The following is an 18459-nucleotide window of genomic DNA, read 5'->3' as shown; positions in this document are numbered from 1 at the left end:
CTACGCTCCTCCGCCTTACCCAGGTGCCACCTCTCTATGCAGCCAACAGTCTTGTGAAGTGCTGCATATCAATGGCTTCTTGTAAAAGTGGCTATGGCAATTCACCTTCACCCTCGATTAGTTAGCTGGCTCATGAGGGAAGATTTTTGTAAATCACTTCAGCAGTAGCAGAAAACATTATAACCTCCCCAAGATTCCTAAATCAATGGCAGATGAACACCAGGTTGAAAATTTTCAATGGAACATTGTTCCTGAAGATCTAAAATTCATATACTTGTACTTTCAACGGATTATAGAAATCATTGCAGAGAGCCACCCCGATGTGTATTGCTAGATATCTTTTTTTAGGCTGGCAAGATGTTTAAGGCATGTGTGGCCGTAGATCTACATGCTGTGCATACTCATTGCATTTAGTGCTGGGCACGGATCTGTGCAAGTTGTTTATCTTTGGAGAAGTCTTTCGAGTCACAAGGTAGTGACTCCTGCTGTTGGTGATAATGTGCATAAGCATTGACTCCATTGTTAGATTGTTTTCCTTCTGTCATTGGGTTCGGACATGTGCTGCTGTGCTCTGGTTCACACGGTACTTTCCCTCCCAAGGAATTGTAATTCGATCGCATTCCTCTTCCTTCCTATGCGGATTGACATTTGAATACTTTGATCAAGCCGGGTTCGTGTTGATTCAGCCTCTCCTGGGCCTCACCCATCGGGGCCTACTCCGGTCGGTCACGTTTCTCCACCATGTCTCAATGGTGATGGAACAGATGCCTTTTCGTTTATCATCCTTGCTGCCCCGTGAAATAAGTTTAGACTGATCTACATCAGGTCTGCAATTTGTATCTGTTGCTGGAATAGAACGAGGCCGACTGGTTGTATCCTTGCCCGTCCTTCAGGACCTACTACTCCATCCTCTAAGTGCAGTTATCCTTCCAGGAAGCTCTGGATACTCCAGTTCCCACATCCAGAGCAGATAAGGCTACTAGCCCCTTACCTCTTGCATCACCACCACCCATTCCGCTACTTTTGCTTTCCCCTCCCCACAGGGAAACCCCCTTGACATTACACCTCAGGGGTCCCCACATTCTGACATGGGTGAGGATGGTGGACATTTTTGATACTCCACCACAGGATATAGATATAGAGGCGGCAAAAGGAATGAGGGCACTTCGAACACCTGTTCCTCTTAGTTTCTCTTGCCGTGCATCCTACCATGGGGCTTCAAAGACCAACTCCTCTGAAGCCTCCACCTCTTACCAGCGAACCTAGGGCCAGCAATCCTCTCCCAGGGTTTATTTTAGAGGGTCCTATATGGGCAATACCTACAGAGACAAGGGTAGCTCCCCATAAAGAGCTACACCCACTACCAAACCCTGACTTTCCTCTTGCTCCTGACCACATAACACCTGTCGGAAGATGCCTACAGGGTTCTTTCCCACATGGCAAATCATTACCTCAAACCAGTGGGTGTGGGATATTATCGAACATTGCTACTGTCTGGCTCTCAATTCCATTCCACCTCACAAAACACTCAGCGGAATATAAAACACTATTCAGAGAGGAGATCAAAGCCCTCCTTCTCAAAGAAGCTATAAAACCTGTCCCCAACCATGAGCGAGGTACAGGAGTGTACTAACTATACTTCCTCATACTGAAAAAAGATGGGTCCCTCAGGCCCATTCTGGACCTCAGGCCCCTAAACAAATACATCCTGTTTGAGTAATTAAAAATGGTAGAAAAACTGGAATGAAATATAGCCTAGTATTAAATATTGTTAAAAAAAAAACATGCAATGTTTTATATTCAAATTAAGCAAACACAAGGAGATGATGGACAGAACGCCGAATTCAGACACTCACCCCCCCCCCCCCGACACAGATCTGGGTTGAATCCATCATCATTCTTCAGCCCCCTTTGCCACCCCAGTTCAGACACAGCTATATGCAAATCAGTCTTGACCAAGTGCCTCATGGGAACCGTCCAGCCCGAACTGCCAAGCCATGTCTTTCCTGGACCGGAAACAAGCATTCTGGGACCAGTTTCGGGGTAACAGCCCTCATCAGCCAGGCTAACTTGAATCCAGTGCCAAAGTGAGCACGGGACCCATGTCTGGGCATACCCTGCCAACTTAGGGCGAACAAAGCAAACACAAGGCGATGATGGGCGGAGCGCTGAAACTTTGCAGACACTCGCTCCCAGTCACAGATCTGGGTTGAATCCATCCTCCTTCTTTAGCTCACTTTGCCACCCCAGTTCAGGCACAGCTATATGCAAATCAGTCTTGACCCTGTACCTCATGGGAACAGTCCAGCCCGAACTGCCCTTTGGGGTCTGTACCGCAGTTCGGGTATTCACCAAATACCTTCCAGTGGTAGCCGTTTATCTCTGCAGACTGGGTGTCCACGTTTTCCCATATCTGGATGTTTGACTCATCAAAGCTGCCACCTGTCAGCAGTGCCAAAACCACACATCAATTTACAAAAGGGGGTGGTGATGAACAGAGTGTCTGAATTGAGCAGACCACTCTTACCCAGTCCAAAGATCAGGGCTTGATCCATCACCGTTATTTATCTCACTGCCCCATCCCAGCTCAGAACATGGCTATATGCAAATCAGTCTGTCCCTGGCCCAGTGCATCATGGGAACAGGGCAGACTAAACTACCAAGCCAATTCTTTACCAGAAAGGAGACAAGCTACCGGGGACCGGTTTCTGGCATTTCAGCCTCTTCGGCCCGGCTTGCTTGAATCCTGATGGAGCAGTGAGAAAGGGACTCATGTCTGAGTATACCCTGCCACACCTATAGTGGCCAAAATCGATTTACAAAAGGGGGTGGTGATGAACAGAGTGTCTGAATTAAGCAGACCACTCTTACCCAGTCCAAAGATCAGGGCTTGATCCATCACCGTTATTTATCGGGGTGAGAGTATTCTGTTTAATTCAGAGACTCTGTCCCTCACCACCCCTTGTTGTAAATATTTTTGTCCACCCTAAGCGTGGAAGGGTATACTCAGATGTGAGTCCCTTGCTCATTGCACCATCAGGATTCAAGCAAGCCGGGCCGAAGAGGCTGAAATGCCAGAAACCGGTCCCCGGTAGCTTGTTTCCTTCCCAGTGTAAGAATTGGCTTTTGTAGTTTGGTTTGCCCTGTTCCCATCATGCACTGGGACAGGAACAGACTAATTTGCATACAGCCAGGTTCTGAAACTGGGTTGGTGCAGTGAGCTAAAAAACGGTGTTGGATCTAGCCCTGATCTCTTGACGGGGTGAGAGTATTCTGTTTAATTCAGAGACTCTGTCCCTCACCACCCCTTGTTGTAAATAAAACCACACATCAGCCACAACATATCTACTTCATTGCTTGGGGTTTACCATCAACACCACCAAATCCCACCTCCAACCCCTACAGATCCAGCCTTACCTAGGGGCTATTCTCAAGACAATGGTAGGCTTAGCCTATCCCAATTCTTAAAGGGTCCATTCTTTTTAAGCATATGTTCCAACCAGATCAACAACTCAGTCAGTACTGCCTCTTGGGCATGATGGCCTACTGCATATCCATAGTAACACATGCAAGGCTTCACGTGCATCTGTTGCAGGAATGCGGTGGTCTCAAGCAGAGGGTCTTTGGGACGATTTGGTGTTAATTGGCCGCCACACTAATCGTTCTCTGCACCATCAACCTATTGCATGGGTGGGCTTTTCTCAACCTGTTCCCCAAACCATTGTTACAAATGGATGGCTAACTCTTGGGTGGGGCGCATACATGCAGGATCTGACTATACAGTATCTGTGAGAGACCAAATACCAGGGCCTGCACTTCAACTACCTGGAGCTTCTAGCTATTCACCTTGTGTTGATAGCCAAGTGCTACCTTCAGAATTGAGAGGTAGAATACGCTTTCCACAGCTGACTGTTATCTCAGACCATTTGGCGTTGGGATCGCTGCCACAACATTCATTTGATAGTGGAATACCTTTTGGGGATGGATATTGATTTTGTTGACCTCTGCAGGATGTGACAGCAAATCCACAAGTGTGAATTTCACCCACAAGTACTCCTCTGCTACTTTCACAAATGCATGTACCCGCAAATGATCTATTTGCAACTGCAGACAATGCCAAATGCCCAGACCTCTCATACCCACAGTCCAGTGGCAGTGCACTATGGATGAATTGGTCATGGATAATTGGCTACACTTTTTCTCCTCTCCTTCTATTTGTGGTTCATAGCCTTCAGGAGGCGTCCCTCACGCTCATCTCGGTAGCTCCCAAATGGGTTTGCCAGCCATGGTTCACAACTCTGCTTGACCTGTCTGGTCCCATATGAGAGGCCCCCAACAGGCCGGACCTTCTCACGCAGAACCATGGAAAAATCGGGCACCCAGATCCCTTAACCTTGCGATCTGACTCCTGAGGTCAAAGAATTTGGACACCTTAATCTTTCACCTGAGTGCATGAGCATTCTCAAGGGATCCTACAGACCTACTACCCGTGCCTGCCAAATGAAAAAGGGTTTTTTGCTACTGTCACTCAAAACACTTTGAACCTTTCAAAGCTACAGTACAGAGCACTGTTTGTTACTTGCTTCACTTTCAAATTTCTGCACTAGCTTTTACGTCCTTACGCTTGCATATGTAGCCGCAGTATCCATCTGTCTTCAGAATAGAAAGAACATCTCTTCAATCTTAGCATATAGTCTTAATTTAGAAGAGGTGTCTTAGCCCGCCTCTGAACTACATTTATGACCAGTTTTTTTTTTATGTTGAAAAACTCTTTATTTCGGTAAAATACCATAAGAGACATAGTCAGAGAAATCTTACAGTACAATTTAAGAGGGAACAGGCCCATATATATTTAGCAAAGGAATACAATTAAAAATAGCGCTGGTTATCAAAAATTGTGACAACAGGCAATAGGATACCTAGGGAATTATACCATTTGTAACTTTCAGGTCGCAAACAGGTCAAAGGTTACTGTGTAAAATGGAAATGTCTCTTCTAAAGTGCAAATACATTCGTTAAAAGTTTATGCGATCATTAGACCATAAAATTACATTCATGGGCCTTACACAACAAGATTAAAATAGTTATTTAAAAACATAAATACTCACAATAAAATCACAATAATTCATTGCTACTTTGATTAACCTAATTCACGGTTAGAAAATGGTGAAGTGTTGCCTACGATTCGATTCAAATGAGTAATCGGTAGCTACAACTGGCCAGTTTGGATTTGTTGTTATTAGAGTGTAGAGTGAGGCTGCTTTTAAAACTAGTACATCAATAGACCATTGTGACACTCAGACTTGGAAGGGAGGATCATCTTGTGTGGGATTCTCATGGGTGGATCGGGACAGTATCCAATGCCTTCTTTCTACTCCCCCAGAAGTGGCCCAAAAACGTCGCTGTTGCGCACACGAATAATGGTCTTGTATCAGATTTCAGAATGCGCAGGGCCACTAAAGTCACGAATGCCAAATTGCCTGCAGACTGTTATTATCCATTTAATCCTAGGTTTTTCGTATGCTAGGCAGGCAAAGAAAACATGGCCCATTGATTTATGCAAACAGGCAACAGGTGCAGCCCTTGGGCTGGGCTTTCTTGGACAGCCAAGAGTTTGCGAATGCATTAGTTGGTAGACTACTATATCTGAATTGTGTATAGAGCTTCCTTTCTGCCGGAACCGTGATTAGATCAAGGTCGCTTTCTAGGGAGCGGCTGACCTTGAAGTCTCTAAATTCTTCAGTTAATCTGCCCTGGTTGTTATTGCTATGTGCATTGAGCGCGACCCATTCCCAGTATAGTAATTTAGTCTGTCTTTTGGTGTGGGTTGGTGGGCAGTTAATATTATGTCCTGATAAGCCAATACTAGACATAAGGGTTCTAACCTGTTTGATCCAGCCTATTTTATTTGTGGGGTCTAGGGCACAGACCTCATTGACAGATGCAGCATTGGGTGTCAGTTCGGGTGTGGTGATAATCCTCTGCCAAAATAGCAGCAGTCGAAGCTTTGCTAAGTCACTAATAGGCTTAATACCTCATGACGAGCTTAAGTGGACAGAGGGGAGTACTTTGCGGGAGGAGACCAGGTTTCTAAGAAACTTGTTGTCCGAGACTGTGAGATCACTTGCTTTTACCATGCCATGTTCACAGCCTTGCAGCTATATAGTTTCAGTGACGGTGCAATAGGCTTAGTATGAGAGAGACAATGTTCCTCCCTCAAAGCCCCAGTTACCTGTTTAACTTTGAGGTAGACCTTGTTGAGATGATGTTTCCAGCCATACCGTCCGACAGTTTAATTCCCAGGTAATCGAACGAGGTCACTCTCTCTAAGGGGATGTTCTCTAAGAGCAGGCTCCCTTTAAAAAAATTGTGGGGGTTCAGCAGCATTAGCTTAGTTTTAGAGGTGTATTGAATTGTGAAGAGCTTTAATTGATGTAATAATTTTTGCAACCCATAGGCGTCTTGAAAACAAGAAGGGTATCATCCGTGAATAGGAGAGTGGCAATTTGTTTGTTTTGCTAAGGAGGGAGTGCCACTGGTATGTCAGCTAAAAATTCAACAACTTGGTTAGTGTAAAGTAAGAACAAAGTTGGAGCCAGGACGCAACCCTGGCAAACCCACCGCTGAATTTTAATGGGATCGGTTACTTTTCCCTGGCTACTGAAGAGAATGTGACACTCTGAACACCTAATTTTTATCTATGCTAATCTTACAAGATACCTTCCTAATCTTTGTACAGAAAGCGGTGCTGCCACTCAAACTGACTGGCTCTGGTCAGTAACAAATTAAACAAACAAACAGATACTGTTTGAGAATGGCGCACTTTTCACATGCCCCTAATGGGTGCAAATATCTGAAACATAATAGTGTTAATACACATTAGCTGTTCACAAAGTAAAAACCAAAAATATTCTTTCAGATTCAAAGTTCATGAAAAGGTTTGTTGTATCCACAATGAAGAAAATTCAGTTTCTTGAAGACGTTGTCTTTTAATAACAATTTTCTTGCTTGATTTTTTTCTCTGCACATTACATCATGTACATGTGTTCGTCACAGCATCATATTCAGTCAATCCCAATGCATTTCGGTAATAAAATACCTTCGTCAGGGGAATACTGTAATTGAAACCAACAAAACATAAATTGTCTTAAACCTGTAATACGGGATGTCCTCGACCAACCCCGTGTTCATGCAGTCATGGTGTAATTTTGTCACAATGAGACCCAAGTCAAAATCAGTGCTCTCATCCCTGTGCTCATAACATGCAACCACAATGGTGTACAGTCTACATGCCAGACTGCCCAGTGTCTCAGGAAAGCCTCATACCAACCATTGCCAAGTACCCACTGCACATCTAAATGTTCATACCTGAACTAACTGAGCCGTATGAATACCGCTATATCCAATGCGCTTAGGTTCCTGTCTGAAAAACGGGATCATGTCAGCAATAAATCAACATTAAAGCAACTGGCGTCTTGTGATTACCTTGCCTTCAGGTCTCCGCCTACCTTTGATCGCCAGTCAAGCCCACTAACACTTGATTACTTCACCGTCCTGCATCCTCGTGTCCGCTCGCTGGTAAACTCTCTAAACTCTGTAACCAATACAATATCGTGACAATCCAATCTAAACGCCTGAACTACTCATAGCGCTCTGTGCCATAGCGCGACAACCACTGCTTACCTAACTTCACCGCGTTCGAACCGGCATCACTCCGACTCTGGCTCCATGTGTCGAACTTCCTGCCTCCTTTGAATCGCCACCTCCCTCATTATGAACACAAAAAACGGACTGCTATACTGATGTTATGGCCGATGCCATCTTAGAATAGGTAAATCAAATGTATATTACAGTGTGCGAAAAGCCGCTATTTCTGACCAGTGTAACTGTGAAGTTTCACCATAAAAATATGAACTTAAAGAGATATATACTGAAAGTGCTGGTATAGGATGGAATCCCATGTTAAGAAAGTTACGGGTTACCACAAACCCCTTGATAATGACTCTATACGATGTTATACCTACTCAATCTATTGCTGTTATGTACTCATGTTGTTCAGTAGCTAGCACACTTTGATTGATTCGGATTTGTCGTTCTCAATTAAGTGGAAATGGAAATCTGCTTTTCCTACATGTTTTACCCACAGTCTTTCCTCTCGGCATCTCTAGCTTATTTGAGAAGAATCTTTAATGCACTTCAGCAGTGGTATGTAACTCATTTTAAGTCACCACAGCAACAACCGATCTCTTGCTTATACCTCCCCAACATCCACAGCCTCTAGCAGCATATCTTCCCAAAATCGTTATCAGTCTGGTCCTGAGCAATCTACACTCCTTGACCTCTCAATACTTCCTTATCCACCTTGCAAAAGTACTCAACTTAATGTCACACACTGAATTCCACCTTGACAGGTCACCCCCCCCCCACGTGTCTATTGCCAAGAATCCATATTCTTTTGAACCAGAGCAGAGCATACTCTACGTTTCTCACCCTGGTACTCACAGGTGTCCACCTTTTGTCAACCCTCTGTCTACCCAGAAGCAACTCACTCTACATTGCTCCTTCTCTCTGAGAATAATTATCTAGTTAGCTCCTACTCACTTTTGTTGAGCTGCATTTAGAAGTGTGGCTCACTGGTTAGAAGGGCAGACCCTTAAGCAGAGATCAGGCCCGGGACCAGGGTTCAATTCCCGACGCGGCAGGTTCTTGGGCTCAATGTCTGCGGGCTCGATAATTCTCGCCTTGGCGCCTACTCTAATCATGGGTCCCACGCTGCAACTCTGGGCAATAGCTTGCTTAATTTCCACAACGACCCCAACAACACTGGGATGCCTGGCTTCACCTTGGGGGTGCCCAGGAGGGGCATCTCACAGGGAGAACCAGGAAGGGTTCCACAGCGTTATACAGCGCCGGGACGCCCCGTTGCTGGGGCAGCTGTGCGCTTTACAAGTATACTACTTTACAAGTATACTACATTCCTTTCCTCGCCACTCAAGTGAAAGCCTCTTCTCTCATTGATATTCTCCTCTTTCTCATCTTTACAGAATAGAAGATAGCCCTCAAAGCCTACATTATGGCATGCAAAAACACAGTTGATGGACAGAATGCAGAACAATGTCTTACATTCACCCCAGTACAAAGATCTGGGCCTAAATCCATCGTTTTTTTGCACTCCACACCACCCTAGGTCAGACACTGGCTATATGCAAATCAGCCTTGACCCTGTGCCTCATGGGAACAGTCCAGCCCGAACTACCAAGCCATGTCTTTCCTAGACCGGAATCAAGCATCCAAGGACCGGTTTCTGGCTATCAGCCTTCTTCAGCCTGGATAGCTTGACTCCAGTGATGTGGAGAACCTGGGACTCACGTCTGAGCATACCCAGCCCACTTGGGGTGAAAATTGCAAAAAACACAGTTGATGGACAGAATGCATCCGTCCATCACCACCCCCTTTTGTACCTCTTTGGCCGCCATAAGTGTGGCAGGGTATGCTCCGACATGAGTCCGTTGCTCACTTTGCCACTGGATTCAAGCAAGCCGGGCTGAAGACGGCTGGAATGCCAGAAACCAGTCCTCGGAAGCTTGTTTCCGGTCCAGGGAAGACATGGCTTGGCAGTTCGGGCTGGACTGTTCCCATGAGGCACATGGTCAGACTGATTTGCATATAGCCATGTCTGAACTGGGGTGGCAGAGTGGGCTAAAGAACGGTGATGGATTAAACCCAGATCTTTTAACTGGGTGTGAGTGTTTGATTGATTCAGATGCTCCGTCCATCACCACCCCCTTTTGTACCGCTTTTGGCAGCCATAAGTGTGGCAGGGTATGCTCAGACGTGAGTCCCTTGCTCACTTTGCCACTGGATTCAAGCAAGCCGGGCTGAAGACGGCTGGAATGCCAGAAACCGGTCCTCGGAAGCTTGTTTCCGGTCCAGGGAAGACATGGCTTGGAGGTTCGGGCTGGACTGTTCCCATGAGGCACAGGGTCAGACTGATTTGCATATAGCCATGTCTGAACTGAGGTGGCAGAGTGGGCTAAAGAACGGTGATGGATTAAACCCAGGTCTTTTGACTGATTCAGATGCTCCGTCCATCACCACCCCCTTTTGTACCACTTTTGGCCGCCATAAGTGTGGCAAGGTATGCTCAGACGTGAGTCCCTTGCTCACTTTGCCACTGGATTCAAGCAAGCCGGGCTGAAGACGGCTGGAATGCCAGAAACCGGTCCTCGGAAGCTTGTTTCCGGTCCAGGGAAGACATGGCTTGGCAGTTCGGGCTGGACTGTTCCCAGGAGGCACAGGGCCAGACTGATTTGCATATAGCCATGTCTGAACTGGGGTGGCAGAGTGGGCTAAAGAACGGTGATGGATTAAACCCAGATCTTTTGACTGGGTGTGAGTGTTTGATTCAGATGCTCCGTACATTACCACCCCCTTTTGTACTGCATTATGGCATGGTCTGAACCGAATTAAAAACTTACCATGCCACTGTTGGCCTCGTCTTGATGAGCAAGAGAATGGATGCCCACCAAAACCTCATAACGATAATTACATTTTATTCCTGTATTAACCTGTACAAACCACATTCAAACATCACATTTCTCTGCACTCCCTAATGTACTGCCTTCATGTAGGAGTGTTGACCATGATTGATAAATAGTGACTTCCACCCAAAAGCAGATCTGTCAGATCTACAGCAATCATCTGTAAGTATTACCCTATTTAGGACTTATCAGTATGATTCAGACTGCATCATAATAATCTAGTTTTGTGAGTTTAATGATGGTACTATTACTTATGACCAGAGAGGATGCTTTTCCAGGTCATCATTGCCCTCCAAGGCCCATTGCCTGCTGCGCCTTACAGCACCTATCTGCCTAGACTAAACCATTGGGTAGTACAGGTGCAGCATTTGTCATGTATAATTACAGTGCTTTGCGATGTTTGTATTTGCTGCTCTTAATACTCCCCTTACTCCTCTTGTATTGCTTCTCTTTTTCAGGATTACAGTGTTACATTTGGTCATTGTCCCGAGATCACAGTTTTCACAAGCTGCTGCTACTTTCCGAGTGCTGGACAGCTCCCCTCGCTCTGGGCAGACAACAAAAAATCCCTGCTGAGCATGCTGGTGGAGGTCAGACACTTTGTGATACAAGGAGCCAGTCTGTTTTGTATGGGTCCTTGACCTATTGTGGCACATATTTTCATTTTCTAAATATATATTAAAGTAAAGTTCATCTTGCTGAGGTATTTGCTTGTGAGGATTTTAAGGTGTGCTCTCTGCTTGTGAAAGATACAAAATTTACTGCACTGCACATTGAAGTCCTCCACTATAGCGAGAGTGGTTGTCTTTTGACTACTCAATTGAATTTTTCATTGCTTGAATTATTTCCAGTCATTCAGCTGGTATCCCTGTAGAAATGTTATGAGTGATTTTATAATGCCTACATTTAATCAGTATTGTAAGTAGCCTATCAACCAATAGGCTACAGAGGTAATGAGAGAGGCCTTAAACTCTGATCCCAGCATGGCTCAGCTCTTTTGTGGCATTTTCTGATTATTGGCTTCATTTCTGCTACCTACAGATGTACACCATTTGAAGACCCTTGTCAGTTGCTTTGTGGCTTTTCCTTTCTCCATAGACTTTTATATGTACCTCTACAATCGATTACAGGTTTGCTGGCAACTCCCTAGGCTCTTTACCAGGGTAGTTGGCCCAGGGCAAGGTTTACTACTTTTCCACCATGGCTGAGACATCCAGCAAAGCAAAAAAGAAAATCCTTTTTTAGAGTTTACCAGGGATGGGGGCAAAGCAAATATTTCTGGATGCTCCATATTTGCTATGTTATGTTTGATTTATATTGCAAACATGCTGCCATTAATATGGCTTTATAGCCCTGTCTGGTGCATCCAAGCCATGGGGATGGATGTTCTTTTGTAGATGTTCTTTAACTGAGATTAGTGATGACTTATTACTGTGGTGGCCTGAAATTTCTTTGGATGCAGGATAAGGTGCGAAGCCTGGCTCGTCTATAATATTTAGAGACCAGGAAGGGCTCAGTTTCAATGTTATCCTGTCCTCTGCCTCTGGTTCCCACAAATACTATCTACCTTTGCTGCCTATGTGTTTCCAAGAGGTAGAGATGTCATTGATTTAGAGATTGACTCAAAGTTGTGATGGGTTATTCCACGATTTGAGGGATAGTGATTTATGGGTTATTGGTAGGGATCAGTTTGGAGGCATATGTTCCAGATAACTAGGTCTACTAAAAGCAAGGTTGTCCCTTGGGAAATCTAGAGGCAATGCAATCCCTCTTAGCCACCCATTCAGAGGTCTGACTGCATGCTCTGTATGTTCTCACACATCTGTTTGATGGTCTGGTACGAGTACTTCCTCCCTAAGTCTGGACTAATGAGACACTTGTAATGTATGCCCAAGAATTATTTGTGAGAATATGACTGGATTAGGAGGACATACTTGAATATATTCCTCTTGACTCTCTTTGGTGTCAAGTTGCATACTCTGTATACTAACCTACTCGAGAAGTCAGGCTGTCAGGTGGAGAAACTACAATAGAGACCGTAGAAACCCCTCCCGCCATACATGAACCTGTTCCACTGCAGCCACCGGACTAGTCTCAATATATGAATAAATATTGAGACAAAGAAACCTTGTTGAAATAGAGAAAGATCCTATTGTGCATGTTAAGGAGAAGGAAGAAAAAACAAAACTGAGTGGAATCTAATGATTAGTAGTATGGCGTTCAGCTCCTTCCAGACTGAATAATTTGAATAGGAAGTGCACCACTTTCTTAATGGGTTTCCTGTGCTAGAACCATAATTGGAAGTGCCTCCATTATCCCAAAATCCACTTGCCAGGACACTAAAAGGCGAAGTACCTGCAAGTAGTGCCACCTTCCTGGGGAAACATAGGTGCAAGAAGCAAAATTCCGACAGAACAATAGTGGGATACCAGAGGACGATCAGGAAGTTGAAATGTGCTCATCTAATCATGATGATAATCTGGTGGGTTCTTGGATCCCTTGGATCTCCCACATGACGGACCATCAGATCCCATCTTCTCAAAGAAGAGAGAGTTACAATACGTAATAAAAAACAAAACCTCATCAAGAAATGGTTTGCATCCCACTTTGCCCAAGTAAAGGTATTGTCTTTGATGTATGTGGAATAACCATACAAGCTGTCAGTCATTGTAATACCACAGTCGTTTCTGAAGGAGTATCACTTCTCTCTGTGTTGACAACAAACTGCAGTCATTCATTTATAATAGATGCAGCTCTGGTGGTAGCTATCCTGATGTTTCACAGCTGGCTACACATTACATCAGTCCAAATGCACTTCCTGCTATCAGTACTAGTCATGCCTTTTGATAACCACTCCCTGTTCAGGAAGCATGTGGATGATGTCCCACATCGGTTATATCCAGTGTTGAGGCAATGAGGACCTTTGCTTTGCTGCAAGTGAGAAAATATGTAAGTTGGACTTCCAGTGTCCGATCATTGTACAAGAGGAAAGGTTACTCCTAACACTGTTTCTACTGCTGTTTCTGGGTTAATATAAATTCTAGTAGCAACTTCAGTCTACCAATTCTGCTACAAAATAAATGGTGTAGATCAGCCTAACTCTCAAACGGTGGACCAGATTAACAAGACATAACTTCTCTCATGTACCCACCTTCTCTTTTTTCCTTGACAGTATCCTATTTTCACATCATTTGTCAGCAGGGCATCACTTCAGATAAGTGGGAGCTGGACATCATATGTTTTGACTGCTCTCAAGAGTTCACACAGGGCCTCTCCTGGCAAAGACATAACCACATGCATCTCATTGTCTTGATGGAGGAGGTTTTAATGAAGTTGTTCAAGGAAGCCGTTATTGAAGATGTCCAAACAAGAGGAACAGGGCCTGCTACACAGTGTTCTTCATCTGCAAAAAATCAGGCAGTTGTTGCCCATTTTGAATCTACTCAAATTAACAAAGTCTTTCAGCAATTGACAAAACATTCATCTCAGAGTGTCTGCAGGTTGATTAACCACTTAAACCATTGACAATTCTTCCAATTCATAGTAGAAACTTGGTATTGCCAGTTCCAGCTACTACACTTTGGCCTAATACATGCTCCATCATCGCTCATCAAGTATATCGCCTCAGGACTTCAAACATTCACATCTCCCCTTACTATGACAACTGGATTAAGCCAGACTGTATCTGCTGCCATCATCAATAGCATGCATGTATTGGGACGGTCCATGAATACAGAAAAAACATTTCTTATACCTTTGCAGGACATGAACATGGATCATTTCTCAAGGCAGAAGTAGATCTATCCAGCGGTTGTTCAGAAAAACTGAAAAAAATGATGAAATGCACTTTTTGATAGCATAGGCACGTAGGCTAGTGCTTGAACTGCACTGCCTAATACATCCTTGCTTTATGTGGCGAAACAAGGGTGATAAACGTTCCAGCTACTTTCAGAGAGGGCCAAAGGTACTGGGAAGTGAAAAACACATGGATCACCTTCCGGACTTGCCAACATTCAGGCAGAGTCATCAAAAGGAACAAACCTGCTTGTCAAGAGTGTGGGAGGTAGGTGTCCAGTAGATGTCCTTGTCTTCAATTCTGGTGAGCTACCTGAACTATTTACCATGAGAGCAAACTCCGACTTTAGCCAGCAAACAATAGTAGCAAGGTGGTGCAGGGTTTCAGGTTGTTTTGAATCCATTGTCCACTTTCTTTGCTTAAGCAAATTCACCTGATGGAGCAATGCCCTCTAACTTGGTCCCCAGCCTAGTGACGCGGATACAAGTTTGCATACATAGATGAGACGAATGACAGTCTTTCATATTACATGTACATCCACAACTCTTATCTAAGAGTGACAAAGTGATACACCACAACTCCAACTTTGTACAGTTAACTTATTTGTTGCCGAGTATTTAGAATTAAGAGATATGGATGCTTCAAGCACTTGTAGGTGTCCACAATGAATAATATTTTTAAAAATGTAAAAGGTTCTGCTTCTGGCCTTGACATCAGTGACTTGAACTACTTACCAATCCAGCATCAGTAGATTCTATCACATATCTGCTGCTTCAAGCATGATCGAAATACTACTTTGTTTAGATCCACCTGGAGGTAGTTTTGCAGTTCCTAATGGAGCTGAGTCAACTTTTACTTATACTTTTAACAAAATAATCAAATTCATGCTGGGTTTATTAAGCAGGTTCGGCCAGCTTCTATCCCTTAGTACAGTACTAGAAACGCGCGGGCCTCACTTATAACAGAGCCACAAAAACAAAGGTACAAGTATTCCTGACAAAGGAACCATATCTTCAGTGGCATAAATAACCTTCTAGTTTATTCCTAAAGTGACTTTTACTTAAACCAACAAGCAGTGCTGCCTATGTTCTAGAATCATAAACTTTGGTAGAGAAATCTTTGTTGGATTTAAAGAGATGTTTAAAATTGTATCTGGAGCCAGGGCTTTTCACAGTTCTAGCCAGCTTTTCTATCCTTTGCCTGCTGTAGCAACAGATGGGCTATCACTAAGCAAGGTGCATTACAGTGGAGCACAGCATTCATCACACTGCCAAAAGAAAGCTGCGTGCCCCCAATCGATTTTCAATTCTGATAGTATGATAGCATCACTCTTTGTGGGGTAGGCCATAAGCACAGGCATCCAAGGCACCAACATGGAGGATGTACCTTACTTTTGTAAGACATTGTTGCCCAGACAAGATCAGAAATGAGACACCAGAGGTGCTCAGGAACCTACTTAAATAAGGTGAACCTCATGCTTCCGCTACTATTATACTGTTTGCTGCTTGCTGGTCTTAATTCAAATGTTTAAATCTGTGAACGAGTCAGTGCTGAAGAAGAAAGTTATTTACTTTTTGCTAATCTGCCACCTAGTGGTCAGACCAGAAACGGCCTCTAAAGTTGGAAAACCATCTTTGCACACCAGCCATGCATGCTTCTGCTATATCCATGTCCTCCTTCCTTGCACGTAGGCACAGGTTTCCAGTTTGAGTTTAGTAGTCGGTTCCGATCGGCGCAGTTGCGTTGATGCGCAGATTCTGGCATATGCAGCACTTCAAGCTCACTTCTTAGGGCCCTGGACGATTGGCATCACTTGGCAGAGCAAGACTTACAGCAAGTCCAGGTGCTAAGTTAAAGATGAAGTTTAAGTCTTTGATATCCTTGAGACATCATAACAGTAGGCAAGCCAGCAAGCTCTTGGAAAGTACTTATGTTCTAGGATGTAGAGATGCAGGTTCAGTCCTTCTCCCTTCCAGGCAAGAAGCAGCAGGTCAGTTCAGCAAAGTGGCAGTCCCTCTTGGCAGCACAGCAGTTCTTCTTCCTGGTAGAATGTCCTCAGTTCCAGAAGTGTGATGGTGGTGGTGTCAGAGGCCCAGTACTTCTTGGGTCTCTTTGAAGTCTTCTGACTTCAAAGGCCCAACTGGGTGTTGGGCCTTTGAAGTAAGAAGACTTCAAAGAGATGCTTTGAAGTACACAAGGCCCTGCCTTCCCAACCCTGGTTCGATACTTAATGCAGGAGGGTATGCAATCTTTTGTTTGGAGACAGGACACAGCCCTATCAGGTGTAGTGTCCGCTCCTCCCTCCCATCCTGGTAAAGATGTTCTATCAACATGCAAATAGCTACTCAGTCACACCTGCCCTTCCTTTGTCTGTGGCTGTCTAGAGGGAATGCAAGAAGTCAGCTATTACCCACCCCAGACGAGTATCCCAGTGACCAGTAGAAGGCACCAAATAGTTTAAGTAAATAAATGCCAACTTTCTCCCGTCGATTTGTAAGTGGGGACGACTGGCAAGCCATGGGCACCTCTCCGACTAAGTGGACTACTGAGACCTCAGTAAGTACAGGCATCTCCGTTTGATGAAAAAAGAACCTGTGGTGAGCGGTTTCCCCACTAGCGATCATATTGCAAGTAATCTTCCTTTTTGAGGTGCGTCACAAAAAGTGTTTGCTGCCATCTAACATGATTTTGGATCTCACGATTAGGCTCTTAGTTTATCAGGGTCATCCTTACACAAAAGATCTTGGGCCCGATGTAGGTAAATCTACATTTACCACTTCATAAATACCGAATCATACCGAATCGGTATTTATGAAGTGGTAAATTAGAGGGGGGGAGATGTAGGTATTTCAGATTCGGTAAATACCGAATCTGTAAGATTCGGTATTTACCGATTCTGTAAATACCGATTCGGTATCCCCCATTGCTTCCTATGGGCCTTGAAGCCCATAGGAATCAATGGGCATTACCGAATCGGTAATTACCAATTCGGTAATTACCGATTTGTGCAAGGGTGCAGGGGGTGTCACTTTGACACCCTCCAGCACCCCAAAAAAAGGCATGTTAGCCATGTGGCACACAGACATGCCCTAAGGGCATGTCTGTCTGTCACATGGCATAGGTGTGCATGCACACATGTGCATGCACACCTGGATTCGGTATTTTAACACCCAATTGGATTGGGTGTTAAAATACCGAATCTGAAGGGCCTGTGGGACTGAAAGTAGTCCCACCAACATCCCAAATTTAAAAAATCGGTAAAATTACCGATTCGGTATTTTTGCGATTCGGTAATTTTACCGAATCGGTAAAATACCGAATCGGACAAAAAAAGGTCCCCTACATCTCAGTAGGCCAAATACCGGTCGGAAACGGCCGAAATCGGCCGTTTCCGACCGGTATTTGGTACCTACATCGGGCCCCTTATGTCCTGAAGATGGTCTTACAAATGTCTTCACTATAAAGACCAAAGCATCGACCATCTGACCCATTTTCTTTGTAATTAATGTCTCAGGAAAAGTTCATTGTATAGTCAATGATGTTCTTTTCTAATATCTTAAAAGGGTTTTGGCAAAAGTATTCATGACAGAAAAATGTTCATTTCAGTTATTTTTGCCATTTTGTGAATTGTATTATGCACTCTTTTATATAATATAATTTTCTATATGAAGTCCATTTTTTGAAGTATACACCCTTGTATTATTGTTTCCTTGACTGAATGTATTTCAGTTTTATGGTAGATTCGTTGTTTAATGAATCAATTCATTTCTAAACATTTGTTTGCATTAAGCCACAAATTGGGGCTTAAGGATAATTTATTATGTTAAATTGTGCTTTGATATTGATTTATTGATTTTAAAAAAAAAGAATCCCTTGTAGGCATCATTACCTGATCACTTTCTAAAAGTGGCATTTTCAGAACTGCATTTTAAAAACAAACTTCACCATCAGTTGTGTTTTTAAATTGTGAATCCAGGACCCCAACTTTGGGTTGCCACTCTCTTCCAAATTGGAAATTACACCTATAAAATGTAAGTAAGGCAATCCCAATGTTAACCTATGGGAGAGATAAGCCTCGCAGTCGTGAAAAACGAATTTAAGTATATTTCACTAACAGGACAT

At 44.0% G+C, this 18459-nt stretch overlaps 1 protein-coding gene across 1 annotated transcript in view; it reads left to right on the top strand.

The window, feature by feature from the left end:
* Positions 1-18459, top strand: part of CPD (carboxypeptidase D) — an 839931-nt gene that overhangs the window by 780776 nt on the left and 40696 nt on the right. Inside the window, exon 18 of the mRNA XM_086955076.1 lies at positions 11000-11131. Coding sequence (XP_086811202.1) covers positions 11000-11131 — 132 coding nt within the window. The remainder of the gene's footprint in view (positions 1-10999; positions 11132-18459) is intronic.

Source organism: Lissotriton vulgaris, chromosome 2_1 (assembly GCF_964263255.1).
Source record: "Lissotriton vulgaris chromosome 2_1, aLisVul1.2, whole genome shotgun sequence".
In the NCBI taxonomy this organism is placed as follows: domain Eukaryota; kingdom Metazoa; phylum Chordata; class Amphibia; order Caudata; family Salamandridae; genus Lissotriton; species Lissotriton vulgaris.
Note: the sequence above shows the minus strand (reverse complement) of the source record. Positions and strands in the feature narration are given on the sequence as shown.